The 16,083-nt window shown below is 41.4% G+C and overlaps 1 protein-coding gene across 1 annotated transcript in view; it reads left to right on the plus strand.

Moving 5' to 3' along the window:
* Positions 1-16,083, plus strand: part of FANCD2 (FA complementation group D2) — a 43,113-nt gene that overhangs the window by 1,780 nt on the left and 25,250 nt on the right. The window contains exons 3-19 of the mRNA XM_088522756.1: positions 177-311; positions 745-812; positions 1,677-1,780; positions 2,110-2,173; positions 3,239-3,291; positions 4,711-4,789; positions 5,331-5,455; positions 7,182-7,269; positions 8,207-8,311; positions 9,326-9,426; positions 9,903-10,011; positions 10,818-10,853; positions 11,273-11,416; positions 12,322-12,456; positions 12,993-13,124; positions 15,086-15,193; positions 15,806-15,915. Of these exons, the coding sequence (XP_088378882.1) occupies positions 177-311; positions 745-812; positions 1,677-1,780; positions 2,110-2,173; positions 3,239-3,291; positions 4,711-4,789; positions 5,331-5,455; positions 7,182-7,269; positions 8,207-8,311; positions 9,326-9,426; positions 9,903-10,011; positions 10,818-10,853; positions 11,273-11,416; positions 12,322-12,456; positions 12,993-13,124; positions 15,086-15,193; positions 15,806-15,915 (1,696 nt within the window). The remainder of the gene's footprint in view (positions 1-176; positions 312-744; positions 813-1,676; positions 1,781-2,109; positions 2,174-3,238; positions 3,292-4,710; positions 4,790-5,330; positions 5,456-7,181; positions 7,270-8,206; positions 8,312-9,325; positions 9,427-9,902; positions 10,012-10,817; positions 10,854-11,272; positions 11,417-12,321; positions 12,457-12,992; positions 13,125-15,085; positions 15,194-15,805; positions 15,916-16,083) is intronic.

The following is a 16,083-nucleotide window of genomic DNA, read 5'->3' on the forward strand; positions in this document are numbered from 1 at the left end:
GATTGCTATCAAGTAGAATCACATGATGCAGTTTGCTGGACTGGTTCCATTGAGTGAAATCCTGTGTTCCCATAATTTCTTCATAGAAGGTTAATGGTTACTTCTTAGTTGTTTATGTGGAAGATCCTTGCTATCTTTATTGTAGAATAATTCATTGTGAAGTTTTATGTTGTCAGAAACGAAGAAGTCACGGATCTCTGATAAGGAAAAGGCCTCTGCCAGAGATGGAGTAGAGAATGATGGCGTCTTTGAAGATCTCCTTAAAACATCAGGAATCATACTGAAAGCTGGGGAGGGACAGAATGAAATAGGTACAGATTTAACTATTGCTCTCTCCTATATCTGAAAACCTGCAAAAATATTATTGTGAAGTAAAGATGTGTTTTATATGCAGAATAAAAATCCTTGAGCCAGCTTGGATATGTATGGGTTACAACACACATTTGAAAAAATCATGGCAAAAATCTTAGTTCCTCCTTCTGACTTTGTGGATACATTTGCCTGTATTTGTCAAAATCTGTAGGAGTTTGTGTATCAAGCTGGGCCCTGTTTAATGCTGTCAGCCTCAGCCCTGACAGCAGTGGTGATACCGTCCAGGCTATTGATAACTGGACACATTGATAGAGCAAATGCAGAAACGTTAGTGGGTGGGCTTGAGAGCTAATACTCAATGTAGCTGTTATGATGTTGTATGACTAAAATCTGTGTCTGGTTCCTTACTCTCTTTTTAAACTTTCTCTTCAGCTGTAGATCAAACAGCTTTCCAAAAGAAGCTCACCCTTTCCCTGAAGAAGCATCCTACCTACCCACACGTATGTAATGGACAATATATTTCGGCAGGAGCCAACTTTAAAAAATATTTTCTGTGTAGCAAAAGGTGCAAATGTGCAGCCTCTCCCTGATCTGAACACATTTATACACCACTGTAGCTTGTTCTTGTTTCTGGAGTTCAGCCTCAATAATTCTACCAAGCTTGCCTTGCTAGCCCTTTAATTGCATCTTCCTTCTGTCTGTGTCTGTCTCTTCGGAGCTGTTTGAGCTAAATAGTCAGACATGAAAAGAGATGAGCAGCCTGTGCTACTTGGTGTGCATGCTCCAGGACTGGTTTTGAGCAATCCTAGGAGCAAATGCTGCGCTTTCATCTCTGTGATCAAGCAAGTGAATTCCTTGGCAATGTAATTTGAAAGACAAAAACTCTTGCAGGAGAGAAATCTCTTGCTTAACTTTTTAGTGAAAGTTGTGTTTGATTTTGTGTTAGCTGGAGGTTAACAGCTTAGTGCTTTTCTGCAGTCAACAAAGCCAATGTGGAAAATCCTGAGGTTGGCGATTTTAATGGTGATATATTTGGATGCAGCTCTTGGCATGTTAAATGGTGCTGCCTTGCCTGAATATGAAGAAGACAGCTGTGGTAAAACCCCTTTAAAACACCTTTAAGTCAAAATAAAATTTGAGATTCTGTCTTCAGGATTATTGTGCAAAGCAACCAGCATTTCCTTTTGGACTAGAGTTTATCTAATGTTCAGTCCATCACCATTTTCATCAGCCTGCAGGTCCCTGGTTAACCGCTCACTATTCCTATCCTCCTCCCTCTTCTCATCTTATCATAGAGCATCCTGAAAGGCAGCAGCTCATCTGTGCTCCTTTTCAGGCAGTGGATCCTTCTCTGTTCTTTGCAGGTGGTGCAGGAGTTTATCAGTGGCTTGGAATCACACATTAAGGACCGAAACCAGTTCAAGAATTGCCTCTTGCCATGCGCTCCCACACGGAACGAGGGGTTGAGGTTAGCGACGATGCAGGGACATCCTTCAGTCAGAACCTGTCTCAACCTGAATGTTGTGTTTTGTTGGGCAGCGTGGAGGGAAAGGCAATTTCCCTATTTCACTTCTAAGACAATTCAGTGCTTATCAGTCCTGGAAGCGGTGTTATGCCTTGCAGTTACATAGTAACGACCATTTACTCACACTCTGGATATATTATTTTATCTTTTGGGCTTGGGGCTGGCTTGGTATATAATTGAAGTCATTGTAAGTAGACTAAAAAAAATGGAAAGAAAACAATCTGCTCTCATCATGTGTTTTTATTACAATAATAGAATATTTTATCTTGCAGGACTCTGGTGCATTCATATTGTGAAAGCCTTATTAAACTTCTTCTTGGAATTGAGATCTTACAGGTATGGACACCTTAGTTTGTTCATTACAGTGGTGTTGATTTGTTTAGGGATCCTTTTGCAGGATTCTTGTGCAGTAGAGGACTACTAGAACTGATTGTGAGGCAGATGAGGCTTCATCTGGAGTAGTGTCCGACTTCTTGTTTCTTAGAGATGAAGATTTGCTCAGGGCCTGAGGCTTAGGGCTTCCTTGGGTGTAGTAGGGAGCTCAGTCTGTCTCCCCCTTGAAACAGTGATCACTTCCTGTCACTGCTAGGGCTATTGGAAGGTGTGGAGAAGGGAAAAGACATTAGTTCCTTTCTTCTCTCCATATCTTTGCCTTGTCTTGGAGCACTAGCATAGCCAAGGTAGGGGACAAGGAGCGCAAAGACTGGTCCTTGCGCAGGAAACAAAAGAGTGATAGGAAGATTCACAATTTCTTCACCTGCATCTGTCTTTTCTCTCCCCTTGCCTCTTCCCAAACATTGCTCCAAAGACAACCATGTCCAGCCCTGTAACAGCTGAAGCTCCGATTCTCCTGACCTTCCTAGCAGTTGATACATGTTCCCCATAAAAGAACCATACAAGGGAAACAAAAGGCAATGGAATAGTCCTTAAATAGTATGTTTTTGTTGCAAAGCATTGTTGGCAAGATCAAGTTCTGTTAAGTTGAATAAAAAATACATCAAGGTGTATCTGGAGCTGAAGGCAATAAATATCAAGGTATGGCAAGGGGCTCTTGTAATTAATATGTTATAAAAGTTGTTGCCTAAAATACTTATTTTTAAATTGCAGAAATTTGTTTGGCCTAGAGAATGCTAAGTCCTGCCTAAATGCTTTGCTTTTATTAGGTTACGTGGCTAATCCATACCACTCATGAGCTCTTTTCAGCCTCTGGGCTCTGTCTCTCCTTGCCAACATTAGGGAAGAGATTGCTTATACAGAAAATATTTGTATTTGTGCTTCTGACTCTCTTAACTCTCTATGTGCGTTTCCCCTGTTGTGACAGGCTAGTTTTGATGGCGGTGGTCTGAGCAATGCCACGGCCATAGGTAATAACTCCTCACCCTAATGCTGTCTTTCCCCTAGCCTGCTGTTGTAACGCTCCTATTGGAAAAGATCCCCGAGTTCTTCTTCGACGTGTGAGTATGGACTGTCTTCTCTCTGCCTTGAAATGAAATTTCTGTTGCAAAATTGCCAGCCGTTGTCTAACTCTGACCATTACTTCAAGTTTAATTAAATGGATGCTCGCGCTTGTATTTTCTCTCCTTTCCTTGTGTATATGCATGCAATGATTTGTAAGGTTCCCTGTCTTTAAAACTGGGGTGCATATATCTGGAAAGAAATGTATGGAAACTCAAATACCACAATACTTCATGATTCGCTCTGTCTTTATTAGCTACCAATGTGAACTTTGGAAGCATTTCAGCAAAGAGTCTGTGAAGTGTTTCAGAGTTTCAAAAAGATTAAAATAGCTGGTGTAGGCTGCCATTAGACACATTAGACAGATCTCTCTTCAAAAAAGCAGATTGTGTTCAAGCAAGGAAATAGAAAAAGCCTCTACTGTTAAATGTAGGACAGCATAGCAGAGATGTTGAGGCGCAGCGTGGGAAGAACTTAAAAAATGAAGCTCTTTTTCATTTGCTCTAGAGGCAGAAAACTTGGTACGCAGTTAGTGGAGTAGATTAAGGTATCAAAGGAAGCCAAGGCTCTTCCTGATACAATATTTGTTTCAGTGCTGAACACCAAGGTGGGATACAAATGCTCTTCATACAGAGGTTGAGTCTGAGAAATTGTCTCATGTTGAAATTTCATTAGAAGAGGGTTTAAGGCAAACAAACGATAAAAAGGAATGAATTGTTTTCACCCAAGGATTCTAAATGTCTTGGATATCAAAGTGATAAGCTGTTAATTGTGCTGCAAACCCTTAAATAAGTCTTAGAAATGAGCAAGCGGTGTGACAGTGATGCCTGGACAGATGAAATTACAAATTATTGTAGGAAATAGAGGGAGAACTTGGTTTATTCACACTGTTTGGCCAGTTCATCCAGTTCACTGAACACATGTATGTTCATAGACAAGTGTTTCCACAAGCTGATGAAGAGGGAGGACAGCTTAGACAATGCAGCTGCATAAACCCTGTTTTCTTAGAAAAACAGACTAAAAATAACCTGGAGTGTATAAACAAAATGGTGAATTCTATTTTAAGGAGGTATCACTGAGGAAAGACATCTTGGATAGGTGTTTCTTTTTGTTCCTTGTTTTTAGTATAAATTCTAGGTTTACTAGTGGTCAAAACAGCCAACAGAGACATTAGGAAAGGAGTTAACAAAATGGAAAACTGCTTTGTATGTGAAGCAGGTAAGAAATCAGGTTCTTTCTCCATGGTGCTAACATTTTTAGGGAGTCTTAGTGGTATTTTTGTAATGTAGTTTTGAAAGTTAACTTATATTTTTGAAAGGTTGACTTGAACCTTCTGTCTCTTGGTCTTACCAGCAGGAAAACTTCTGGGTCTGTATGTAAATCGGACTAACTTGTTCCCCCTTTTTCTGGAATTTCAGTGTGGGCACCTTTGGAACGAATTATCCCCGGCTCATTGTCAATCAGTTTAAGTGGCTTGACAAGCTTGTTGATGGCCAGGTGGGTACTGATGGCTCTGTCCCCTGTATGTTTTTCCAGTTAGTGCCTGGAGCACCTCTCAGGTGGGATGAGATCAGTGCTGATGCTAATGAGAACTGATGTTGACAGGAAGCTGCAGTCTTATCATTTGTGTTTATCAAGAGATATCAGGTACTTATAGGCAACCAGGGGTTAATGCTCTGTTTCTGATTTGGTGGTTCTTTTGCTTCTTTCCCATCCCAAGTCCATCTCTGTGGATTGCTCTGTGCTGAATGGCTGTTCTAAGGATAGTCCTAGAATGAACTAAATTAAGAAGTAGACATCGGGAAGCTTGTTGCTGGCTTGTGTTCCAGTTTCCTGCTTAGCGAGATGGTTATAGCCTGTCTCTAAAACAGAGTTGTTCCATAAGAGTCAACAGGACCATGAGTTAAGGGACGGCTGGTGTAGATTGAGGCTGGTGACTTTCTCAAGGCCCTTGTGTGCGTGATCTCGTTGCTGTGCTACCCAACTGCCCGCTGGCAGTGCGACCCGTGTGTTTTACAGCTGTTCCTCTTGCGTGCAGGATCTTGTGAAGAAGCTAATGCAGATGCTTAGCGTCTCTCCTGTACCAATTCAGCATGACATTATCACCAGTTTACCTGAGATCCTGGAGGATTCCCAGCAAACCGAGATTGCCAGAGAGCTCAGGTACAGCAGAGTCTCTCTTTTGTCTTACTTCTCCCTTTTTTTTCTTTTCGTTTTTCTCCTGATCAGATGCAGGGCTCACACATTACTGCAGCTTTCCCCAGAACTTACTAAAGTAGCAGAACAGTCCGTTTGTGTTAACAGAAACATCCACAGACACCTAGCACTGGATCTGAGCATTTCCCCTGTTCCGTGAGCTCTTAAAGAGAGCAGAGCACAGGGTGACCCAACACCAGACGGCATCTCTCAGAGAAAGCTCCTTTATAGCTCTCCTTTCTATAGCTGACTTGCATAATAATTTCCTCAGTCTTGTCCAGTCTGTGTTTAATTAAACACATGAGTCTTTCTGATTATGCAGAGCACTTAAATTTTTGTCAGCACTAATTGTCTTTGCACGCTGATGGTAACCACTGCACTGGTAGTTACTAGAGCCTGCACCTCCAGATGGTGCATCCTATTACTTGTACCCTCTGAAAAGTGATTGTAGCTTTCTGCTCCCATCTTCTGTTTCACTTATTAGGAAAAAAATCCTTACATAATTCATTTTCTTTGCTAAACAGAATTCTTAGATACCTGCTTTTTTTTTTGGTTGTATCTTTGCAAAGCTAAGAATCTGAACAGCAAAAGCAAAACAATAAATAGGGGAATACTGGGAAACAGATTAAATTATAAAGGTTTTTTTTCTTGTAAAAAGAAATGGCTTATTGCTAGAAGACAGATCAGTTTATGTAGGAAGCGTTGATAAATACTTGGTCAATTCTTAGCCTTTTTTTCTGTTCCCTACTGACCTGTGCTGGAGAAAAGATTACAAATTAAGTGAATTTAGTTGAGTTCAATCTGCTTTTCACGATGTGTTTGCAATTTTTAGAGTGAATACGTGAGACAGACTCAATCCCTGGCTTTACGGTGGCTGTTGGTGGCACGTCAGTGGGTCTGACTCTGAATGAGTCACTTGGCAAAGCAGACCACCACCCTTCCTCCTGCCGAAGTGCCCTTCTCACAGTCTCAATAACCTAAGAGCAAAAACATGAAAAGTTTTTGAAAAAAGTTACTACGCTAGAGTAAGGGTCCTTCTCCTGTTGTTGAAGTGTCCTTCTCCAGTTCTCTGCAGGGTGATTTGTAAAGATCAGTCTCATTAATGCAAAGGCAGTGGAAGGCAGTTTCTAACTTGGCACATTCTCCTTTTGGTCTAAGAAGCTACTGCAGTACTTAATTCCAGGATGTAACCATGTACCCACTGGTGGAGATTGTCCTCAAGGATGTTTGTTCCAGCTTTGTGTGCTTTTCTATCTCCAGAAACTTCAGGAATATTAACAGAAAAATTGGCTAGAAAGTATCAGCCCAAGTGTTGTGAGTGGTTAAATCACATACAAGTATCTCTGTAATTTTTCTATTCTCAGTGAACCCAGGAGTTTCCAAATTTCAAATTTTTGAGGCTTGTGCCAGGTTGCTGTCTCTGCTTCCAGTTATTACTAAAATAATATCAGAAATAGGTAAATTCTTCACATCTGCTTCAGTGTCAGCAATCACAATTCAGAGAGCAGTGATAATACATGGAACAAGTTTTCTATAATGCTAGTGCCATATGTTCTCTGATGTAGAAGTTTTCTTTTTTTCTTTTCTTTTTTTTTTTCAATAAGCACAAATCTACTGTAATCCTGTAATTTGTTAAAGACCCGTGCCTGACTTTATTAAAAAGATCATTTGTTTTCTTTCCTTCGTGTATCAGCTGCTTACTGAAACAGGGCAGGCGGCTAACGGTTCCAATCCTGGACGCCCTTTCCCGTTTGGATCTTGATGCAGGACTTCTGGCTGAGGTAAGAGAGTTTTCCTCGAGAGGCTGAGCAGGACGCAACCTCTCCTGAGCAACAGGAGAGCCGTCCTAGTCATGCAGAGTATTTTGCTAAATCTGATGCCTTCAGGCCTATAGATGTCCTCAGCTAAGTTGGAAAGCAATGAGCGAAGCAAAATTATTTTCAGAAACATGTGAAGAACTCGCTGAGGAACAGAGAAGTTTTTTGGCTGTTACACTGTGCACTCAGAAATTTCAAACATAGCTCTCTTAGCAAATGCAACAGCCATATTTTCTGCTAGAATGAATGACCACTACCAGATTAAACCCACTCATTGTCACTGTTTCTTTTTTTTAATTTTATTTTAAGGCACGGTGAACAGACTAGACTACTATATTCTTAAGTAAATGCAGACTGTTGTTGACATCGTTGTATGATCATAGTTTTATTCTCTGCAGAAGGAAGGCCAAGTAGAAGAGCTCTTGTGCCTTGGAGCTTCTGAACATGCTAGATTGTTGCACTCTCTGCATTTGGCCTTCTTATGTGTAGAATAAAATACTATTTTACATAGCTCCCAAAGGCTAGTGATTCTGTACCATTTCCATGTTTCCCCTTCTGAAAGTTAAATGATGAAGCTGAGCTTTTCTTGGCAGGACCAGGTGATATGCTCAAGGGCAGTGGGCACAAATTCCAGCCTAGGAAGTTCAGGTTGGACCTTAGCCAAAACATTTTCACCAGGAAGGTCTTCAGGACTGTGACGGGCTATTAGAGATTTGGGGGATCTCCATCTCTGACGATCTTCAAGATCCACCTAAGCAAAGCCAAGGCCAGTGCGACTGGCAATATTCCTACTCTGAAAAGATGGGTGCTGAAGAGCCCTCCAAAGATCTCTTCCCAACAACATATCCACATTTCTGTGAACCACATTCTTACAGCTGACCCAATATTGCTTTCTCCTCAGGTGCGCCAGTCTGCCATGACCATCGTGCCTTCTGTAAAGCTGGAAGATTTACCTGTCGTAGTCAGATTCATCCTCCATAATGTCAAGGCTGCAGATGCAGCAGAGGTACAATAGTCCCTCTGTGCTAAAAAGAAATAAGGGAATAAAAGAATAAGGGAATAAAAGAAATGAGCTAATGCATATTTTGACAGAGGCCAGTTGCTTCAGGTGCAGGGTCGTGCACTTCAATATTTCCAAGTAACATTTTTAGTGCTGCCAAACATAGTGGAAATTGTCTGTTTTTTGGTGTGGATTTGCTGGTGCCTTCAGGCATGAGAATTGTAACAGCCTCCGTTTTGCTGACTTACAGATTCTGAGAGTTTTTAACTTTTTTTTCAGTGTTAGTGTCTTAACTGAAGTAGTCCAATTTTAATAGGTTCAGTTCTTAGACTAAAAACCTGTGGTTGGGTGGCAGCTTTAAACCTTTGAATTTTGTCTAAAAATTTTAGCCCCCAGCCCTCTCAAGTGGTTTAAATTCCAGAAGCGTTGAAAAGATCTAGGATTGTGATTTGGTAATTCTACTTTTGTTTTCTCCACTGAAGTGTGTTCTAAATCATATTTTGAAAACCTTCCCACAAAGGGTGGCTTTGGAGAATTTTTCAGTTTCAATTTTAAGCCTCCTCTGTTTTTGGAGTTGCTTTATCTAAATAAAACATATTCAGAATATTTTAAAAATGAGCCAGATATGTTTTGTTTGGTTTTGGAACCCAGCCTTGCTGAGCTATTGAAAATGCTTTTTTTTTTTTCTCCCCCCTACCCCAATTTAAGCCAGATGTGGGACATGATCTGCCCACATCTTTCACAGAAACCAATGTGAAAACAGCACAGGTGGAAATTTCGTGGAATAACTCTTAAGAAATCTCCTCATGATCTGATGGTGCTGAACAAAGTACTTGCTAATTCACTTTTAAAATAAAAATTACTGAGCATAGTTGAATGCTTATGAGTATTTACAAATACATTAGTTCTGGTTCTGTAAATGTAGGGTTATTCTATAGGGTTGTATTTTCTTTTCCTCAACCTATTCTGCCTCTTTCCTCATCAGTCATAGTGATTTGTATGGGGTTTTGTATTCTATAGGTGATTTCTGATCTTCGTAAGAACTTGGATCTGTCGTCATGCATTCTGCCCTTGCAGATCCTTGGTTCCCAGAGGAAGCTTAAAAGCCAAGTTCCAGTCAGGTACTCAAGCTTAATTGCATGAATCTTCAAGGGTAAGGCAGGACCAGAGGACTTCAGCTTAGCTTTTTCCTAACTAATCTCTCAGGCACACCTAGTTAAACACTTGAACCTCACTTATCCCTGTTTGCCACTGGTTCTGACACTTCTATCCCTTCCTGCTTGGTGCTAATTTTCCTATTCATGCAGTTCCTTTTGAGCCAGCTGTCTTTGTGTTTGCATGGGGTTGTACAAGTCCAACTGCAATAGTTTTGCTGCCAGCTCATCTCTTTACATTCCCTCCAGTACATCACTGGTTGGTGCTGTTACCTCTGCTCCCAACCTCTTCAAAATTCTCTTCTGAAACACCCTGTCCTTGCCAAAACACTTCTTTTAGAGAAGCTTTGCTTTAAGTAACCACTGTGATGTTAGGCTGACTTGTTCCTTCTACTGCAGTGTTCACAGTAACAGTCTCCTCCTTTGTTTTTGATTGTTTACAGTTCTTCCATCAGCCAAGTAGCCACCAGCCAGAATTGTGTGAAGCTACTTTTTGATGCAATCAAATTGGCTGTGAGATTTCAGAAAGATGTCTCCGAGGCTTGGGTTAAGGTCAGATGAACTCTTAGTTTTTTCTTTACCTTATGTAGTTGAATCCCTAGGTTGAGCCTGAGTCCTTCCTGTAATCAAATATGGTATCAAAAGATAAGTGTTACCCATTTGTTTCACTGATAGAGATTTCATTCCGTGTTCCGAATTCTCTCTGCTTTTTTCAGGAGTCTGTTCTCTTGCTCAGTTACATATTTCGAAGTGTCCAGCAGCTTTCACGACAGCTGCTGCCCACTGTTACCTCTACCCTGCAGACCTCCAAACTTGAAGTGCAGGATAAACCTGAGTCTACAGGTTTTCTGTAGACTTCTGTAGACTTTTTCTGCAGGAGAGTGTTTTTCTGGAAAAAAATCGCTTTTTTTTTAATCTGCATGAGAACAAAAATGTTGAGATTATTCTTTGTGACATTTTTAAGATCCTTGACAATGCTGGCTGCCATTGTGCTAAATTTAATTTTTAAATTGCATTTCATCATAAATCGTAAGACTGCATCATGTTCTCAACCTTTTATTACTCAGTACCTTAGGTCCCTTTTCAAACTTGATGTTATTTGAGACTGTCCTTGTTCAAGCTGAATGTTCACATTCTTTTTTGGGGAGCTGGATTCTTCATTATTGCAAGACTTTGCTGTTTTGGATAGATGTTCTTTTGTACAGAAGAAGAAGCACGTGAACAATATTTTGCTTGGTCTACCTCTTTTGATTTGTCTTCAGTGCCTCATTTCTGTTGTTTAACACGCGTGGTTTGAAATGTTGTATTGTACTCTGGTGTAACAAGTTTTCACTTGTTTGTTTGTTTTTCTTCCCTAGGCTGTTGAGAACAACATGTCTGTATCTGACCATAAGGTAACACTTCTGACTGTCCCTGTCCTTGGGAGTGTCCCTTCCTGTTGATGTTTGCAAGGGCTTTTTCCATGGTTGCTTATGGAGATAGTTTTATAGTTATATAGCAGGAACTGCCAGTGATGTTGCACAGGTGCTTCTGTGGATATTTGGATAATTTCCAGTAGAACAAACATCTTTTTTTCTTTTTTCTTTTTTTTTCTCCTATAACTCTTAGTTCATCCCTTATAAAGCCCATGGTGCAGAGTTGCCCTGCTTTGATTCTGTCTTGTTGACCCTTGAGTTCTTCTACAGTTGTGTCTGCTAGAGAGATGGATTTTGACTTCTTGGTTTTCTTCTTTGTTTTAATTTCATAGTATGTAGTCTGTAGTCTGTTTAGTGTCATTTCAGCATAATGATAGGCTGTTATTTCCTATGGAAAGGTTCTGGATCTGATAATTCTGCTCCTAATTCATTCTACAAACACCAAGAACAGGAAGCAAACGGAGAAAGTTTTGAGGAGCAAAATTCGACTTGGCTGTGTGCCAGAACAGCTGATTCAGGAGGCCTTTCAAAATCATTCTCTGGTCAGTGCTTATTCTGCTTTGGGACTTCCCTTTCTCTTTTTATCCTTCAGATATCTTGTCAGATGATCATATAGCCCTGTACTGCATTAGATGCACTTATTGCTGTAGTTTGGTAACTGAGCAACCTCCAGAAATGCATGTTCCCTGTTGCAACAGTCCTGTGGTTTTCTAGAGATGAGCCCTCCTTGGAGCTGGGCTTCTTGATGCAAAAACTCTTAACCTCAATGTGCTCCAGCCCAGGATCCCTGCTTTGTGCTCCTGTGTCCTGCAATATTTTTATCAGTTCATGTGTTTATTTACAGTTTTTCAAGTACAATATTTTCTAGGGCTACATGTGGATATGCATTGGGTGTATGTTTGTGTAGTACTATGAGAAAACTGAGAGGGTCGGTACCGTTTGTCAGGAGGTGGGTAGCAGGTAAGAAACACTGAATTATGAATTTAAAGTGAAAAAAAAAACTGTGTTAATGCTTTAATTAGGCACTCTTAATAAAAGTGGATTTAATTCAGTTTTACTTTAATTCTCTTCTACATTAAATTAAGAGGAATTCAGGTCCTTTGACATCTGAACAAGAACTTATTCAAAGGAGCTCTGTGTAACAAAGCTCACTTTAAAAGGTAACTTAGATTTTTCTTAGTATTTTGATGTAATTTTATTTAGAGGTGTGTCGTCGTGAAGTGTTGTGAGCTCTGCAGCACTGCAGATTGGCCTTGGGAAACCTGTTCTTGTGTGCCATATCTGCTCTCGTTGCCATTTTTGCTAGAAAAGACTGGAAGAGAATTGGAGAAAACACCTACTGGACTAGAGAAACTCCTTCAAGATGAAATATGGCACCTTTCTATCAGAGCTGAGAGTGTTGAAGACAAGCAGCAATAATCCTTTCTCTTCTGTGTCTGTATTTCAGGTCATCAAAGACTTCTTTCCTTCGATCCTAACCCTTGCTCAGATGTTCCTGCCCTCTGCTCACCCAGCCATGGTTTCCTTTGGCAGCTGCATGTACAAACAAGCATTTGCAGCCTTTGACTCTTACTGTCAGCAGGTGTGGCAGGATGGATGGCATCCTCTTGCTTTGTTTTCACTTTATCACAGCACATAAGTCTTGATCCTTTAGGTGGAGAGGACTTGAGGAAAGAGGAAGCTTTTGGAGATCTGTAGAGAGCCCGAGCAGAAGTGGGGCACAAATCGAGCAAGGCTTTGGCAGCTAGAAACTCGAGCGTGGAGACTGCTGAGAAGCAGGGAGCAAACAGGCAGGCCTCAGAGGCGGTGGAAACAGAAACACCCAAGGTGCAGGGGGTACCGTGCTGGCTGCCCAGAAAGCAATCAAGGTGTCTGAGATCTAGTTTGGAAGCCTGACTAGCCTACAGGGTGGCAGTGAGCAGAGATTTGTTCATAAATTATTCTTATTTCTGCCTTATTTAGCCCCCTGTGAACTGAGGAGGGAGTTAGAATTCTCTGGGTTCTGTTTAGTTATGATTATCTGTACCTGATCTATTTAGTTTATTTAAGCAAACCAGGGCAAACCTCTTTTTCTTGATTGTTCACTCTGTTTCTTTTGCTTTCTTTTTTCCTCCTCAGGAAGTTGTGAGTGCTTTGGTGACCCATGTGTGCAGTGGAAATGAGGCAGAAGTGGATATTTCTCTGGACGTGCTCACGGATTTGGTGGTTTTGCATCCCTCCCTGCTGATGCGATATGTCACCTTTGTGAAGGTAAGGGATGTTTCCTGGGCACAGGCTGCGTTTCAGGACCCTTGTTCTAGTTTGTCCCAGATCCAGAACCCATTGATACTTTTTAGAAACAGAGTAAATGGAATCACCGTTGTAAGCTAACTGTCGTGAGAAATGAAGAGATCAGAAAAGTGTCTGCTATGAAAGGGTGTCCTGTAAGATAGGACTGTGTTTTGCTTATTTTTTTGAGTGAAACCTATGATGGAAGGAATTTTTTTTTTTAGGTTTCTTTTTATTAATATCAGCTATTGCAAATGCTTGGCAAATTGCAAATACTTGGCAAAACCTTGTCTCCCTTGCAACCTGCCCTGGTGCCTTCTCTGCAGTGTTGAAGGATTGGCAATACTTTTGAAATATAAAACAAAGCTTACGGTGGGGACAGCAAAGGACTCATGTCCAAAAACTAAAAAGAAGGCAGCACCCAATGGGGAAAAGAATTTTTTTTTTCCTTTTTCACTAAGGAGAGTGGCCAAGTGTTGGGCCAGGCCTGCCAAACAGTTTGTTTCCAAAAATACTAAAAAGTGGAGGTGTAGTGGGGAGCAAAATAGCAAGGCAAAATAGCAATAGCAAGAAAGTAACATAGTGTTACTTTCTGTGAATACTCTTCCATCTGTGGTGATATTAAATACCCCCTGTATTTAAGAGCCCTTGATGGGTATGAGTACATGCTACCTTGGGCTTTTTTTGAGCCCGTTTGATGGCAGGGGTTATGCAGTTTAAGTAGGCACTAGGAAAGCTGCACGCTTACTGCATGTTTGTATGGTTGATTTTTAAATTTAAATCGCTTGATTAGCATGTGCTAAAAAGCCATTCAAGTCTGCCATAAGAATTCCCATGCAATCTGTTGCACATTCGATCCCTCAAGTAGGGGAGAAATGGGACTTGCCTCATCCTCCCTCTGCCTGGAGGCAGGCAAGGACAGAGGTTTGAAAGCAGGTCTTCAGAGAGGCTCTCCTCAAATTTCTGCTCTTTGCTGAATGCCCTGGCAAAAGCGGTGGGGCAGCACTAGCTCACTCGTCCACTGAGATCCTTCACCTTCCTCCTGACCTCGGTCACTCCTTTTGTTCATTCTTGGTCACCTGGTGGCTTCTAGTGGCCAAACCTTGATGCGTTAGCAAAGCCATTACATTAAAGTTAGTTAATGCTTTGGCAAGACCTCAAGGCCAGGCTGTGTGCCGGGTTTGACAGGCCTCTTGGAGGTGGTTGACACCTGCCAGTTACCTGCAAAAAGATAGAGCTGAAGTAGAACAGTGTAGAGCTGAAGATGTCTGACTGGCAGAGGGCTGGAACATCTTCAGCAGAGAGAGAATATGCAGATATTAGCAAGGTTCGTCTTCCCAGATTGCCATTTTAAAACCTGTTGGGTGAGGTTTCTTGGGGATAGCAAAAGGTGTTGTTTAGTTGTGCTGTTATCCCTGTCAAACTCAGTGCCTCATTCTGTGCTGTTCTTAAAGAGTGGCCAGAAGTAGAAGAAAAATAATTAATATTAGCAAAATACCAACCTGGTGGCAGGAAAGCTACGAGTGTTCTGGGAAAAAATGGGACTGTTTTCTCTGAAACACTGCAGAGTGGTTAAAAGCTTGGCGGTTATAGGGCTTGGAAAGGATTAGCAAAATAGGGCCAAGTTTGTTTTGCCAAATACTTTGAATCTTTGGGCCAAATCTGTGATAGAAGCTGTCAGCAAAGGGATTGCAACACTCCCCAAATGTATGTGTTAACCTGTGTAATCTTCTCATTCAGCCTCTGAAACAAGGAGCTGCTGTGACTGAGGCCAGAGCAATAGTTTTGCCTCTGTTTATTTAATTGAATGTAGGTTTTTCTCACATGTACAGAAAAAAGGTGAAGTGAATTGGCTTCTCTGTGATTTACACTGGGCATATTGTTGAGAAGCAGGGAAAGGCTTCTTGAAGTGTTCAAGCTAATTTGTGGTTTCTCTCTTACAGACCATTTTAGACTCTACACAAAAACTGAATCCATGCCAGATCCGGAAGCTTTTCTACATTCTCAGCATGCTGGCATTCAGCCAGAGGCAAGAAGGGAGCTATATTCAGGTGAGCAGAGAGAGAGGAGGAAGGAGTTTAGCCTGTGTGTGAGCAAATGTCTTGCACAATCTTTTGTGATTGTTTTTTTCCCCAAAACATCGTCCTACTAGTTGTGGGTATGTTTGTGTGTACTTGCTTGAGACTCCAAAGGAAAATCTTCCAGAATTGTGGAGATTGTGTCCTTGTTTCTCCTCTCTTCCTGCTTAGTCCATGGCATGTAATGCGCAGCCTGCCTGTGGCCATCTCAGGCTCTCACTGGTGCTCTCTGCTGCCCAAGGTCTTCAGCTGCTTGGCAGGTTTGACTCCTTGCTGAACTATTCTCCTCTGTGGCTTTGCCCCAAGTCTTTTTTGTGTTCCTTGTGGATGAAATCTGGACCAACTGCACGCTCTGTGTATTAATTAGGGCAAAATCAAAGCAAGCTGTTTTTAATACTGTTTGCAGCCTTATCTAGAGATGTGAGTCATCGCACGCTATATGTGCTTTCCTTTTATTGCTATTACAGCTTTGTAAACAATCTTGCAGCCTTTGGAGATGCCATTAAGTGAAGTTGTTGATGGCATGGCACTGGGAGTGATGCACATGAGTACCTGTGTGGTGATCGTCTGTCTCTTCCTCTTTAGGATGACATGCACATGGTGATCAGGAAATGGCTCTCCAGCACTGTTCCTAACCATAAACAAATGGGGATTATCGGTGCTGTTACCATGATAGGCAGCATGGCCTTAAAAAGGTGAGAGGGAATGCAAAAATACTGAATTTAACATGCTGTAGGAGCATGCTTGGTGTGGGGGAACCAAGAGAAGAGAAGAGGGTGTTGCCTTCTACCTTAGGCAGATCTTCATCAAATCCACTAATTTAAAAGTCTTTTCTGCACGTTGCAGTGATTTGTGTTGCAGCT

The sequence above is a fragment of the Tinamus guttatus genome, unplaced genomic scaffold (assembly GCF_059628265.1).
Source record: "Tinamus guttatus ecotype Peru unplaced genomic scaffold, ASM5962826v1 Tinamus_guttatus_pri_ptg000163l, whole genome shotgun sequence".
Lineage (NCBI taxonomy): Eukaryota > Metazoa > Chordata > Aves > Tinamiformes > Tinamidae > Tinamus > Tinamus guttatus.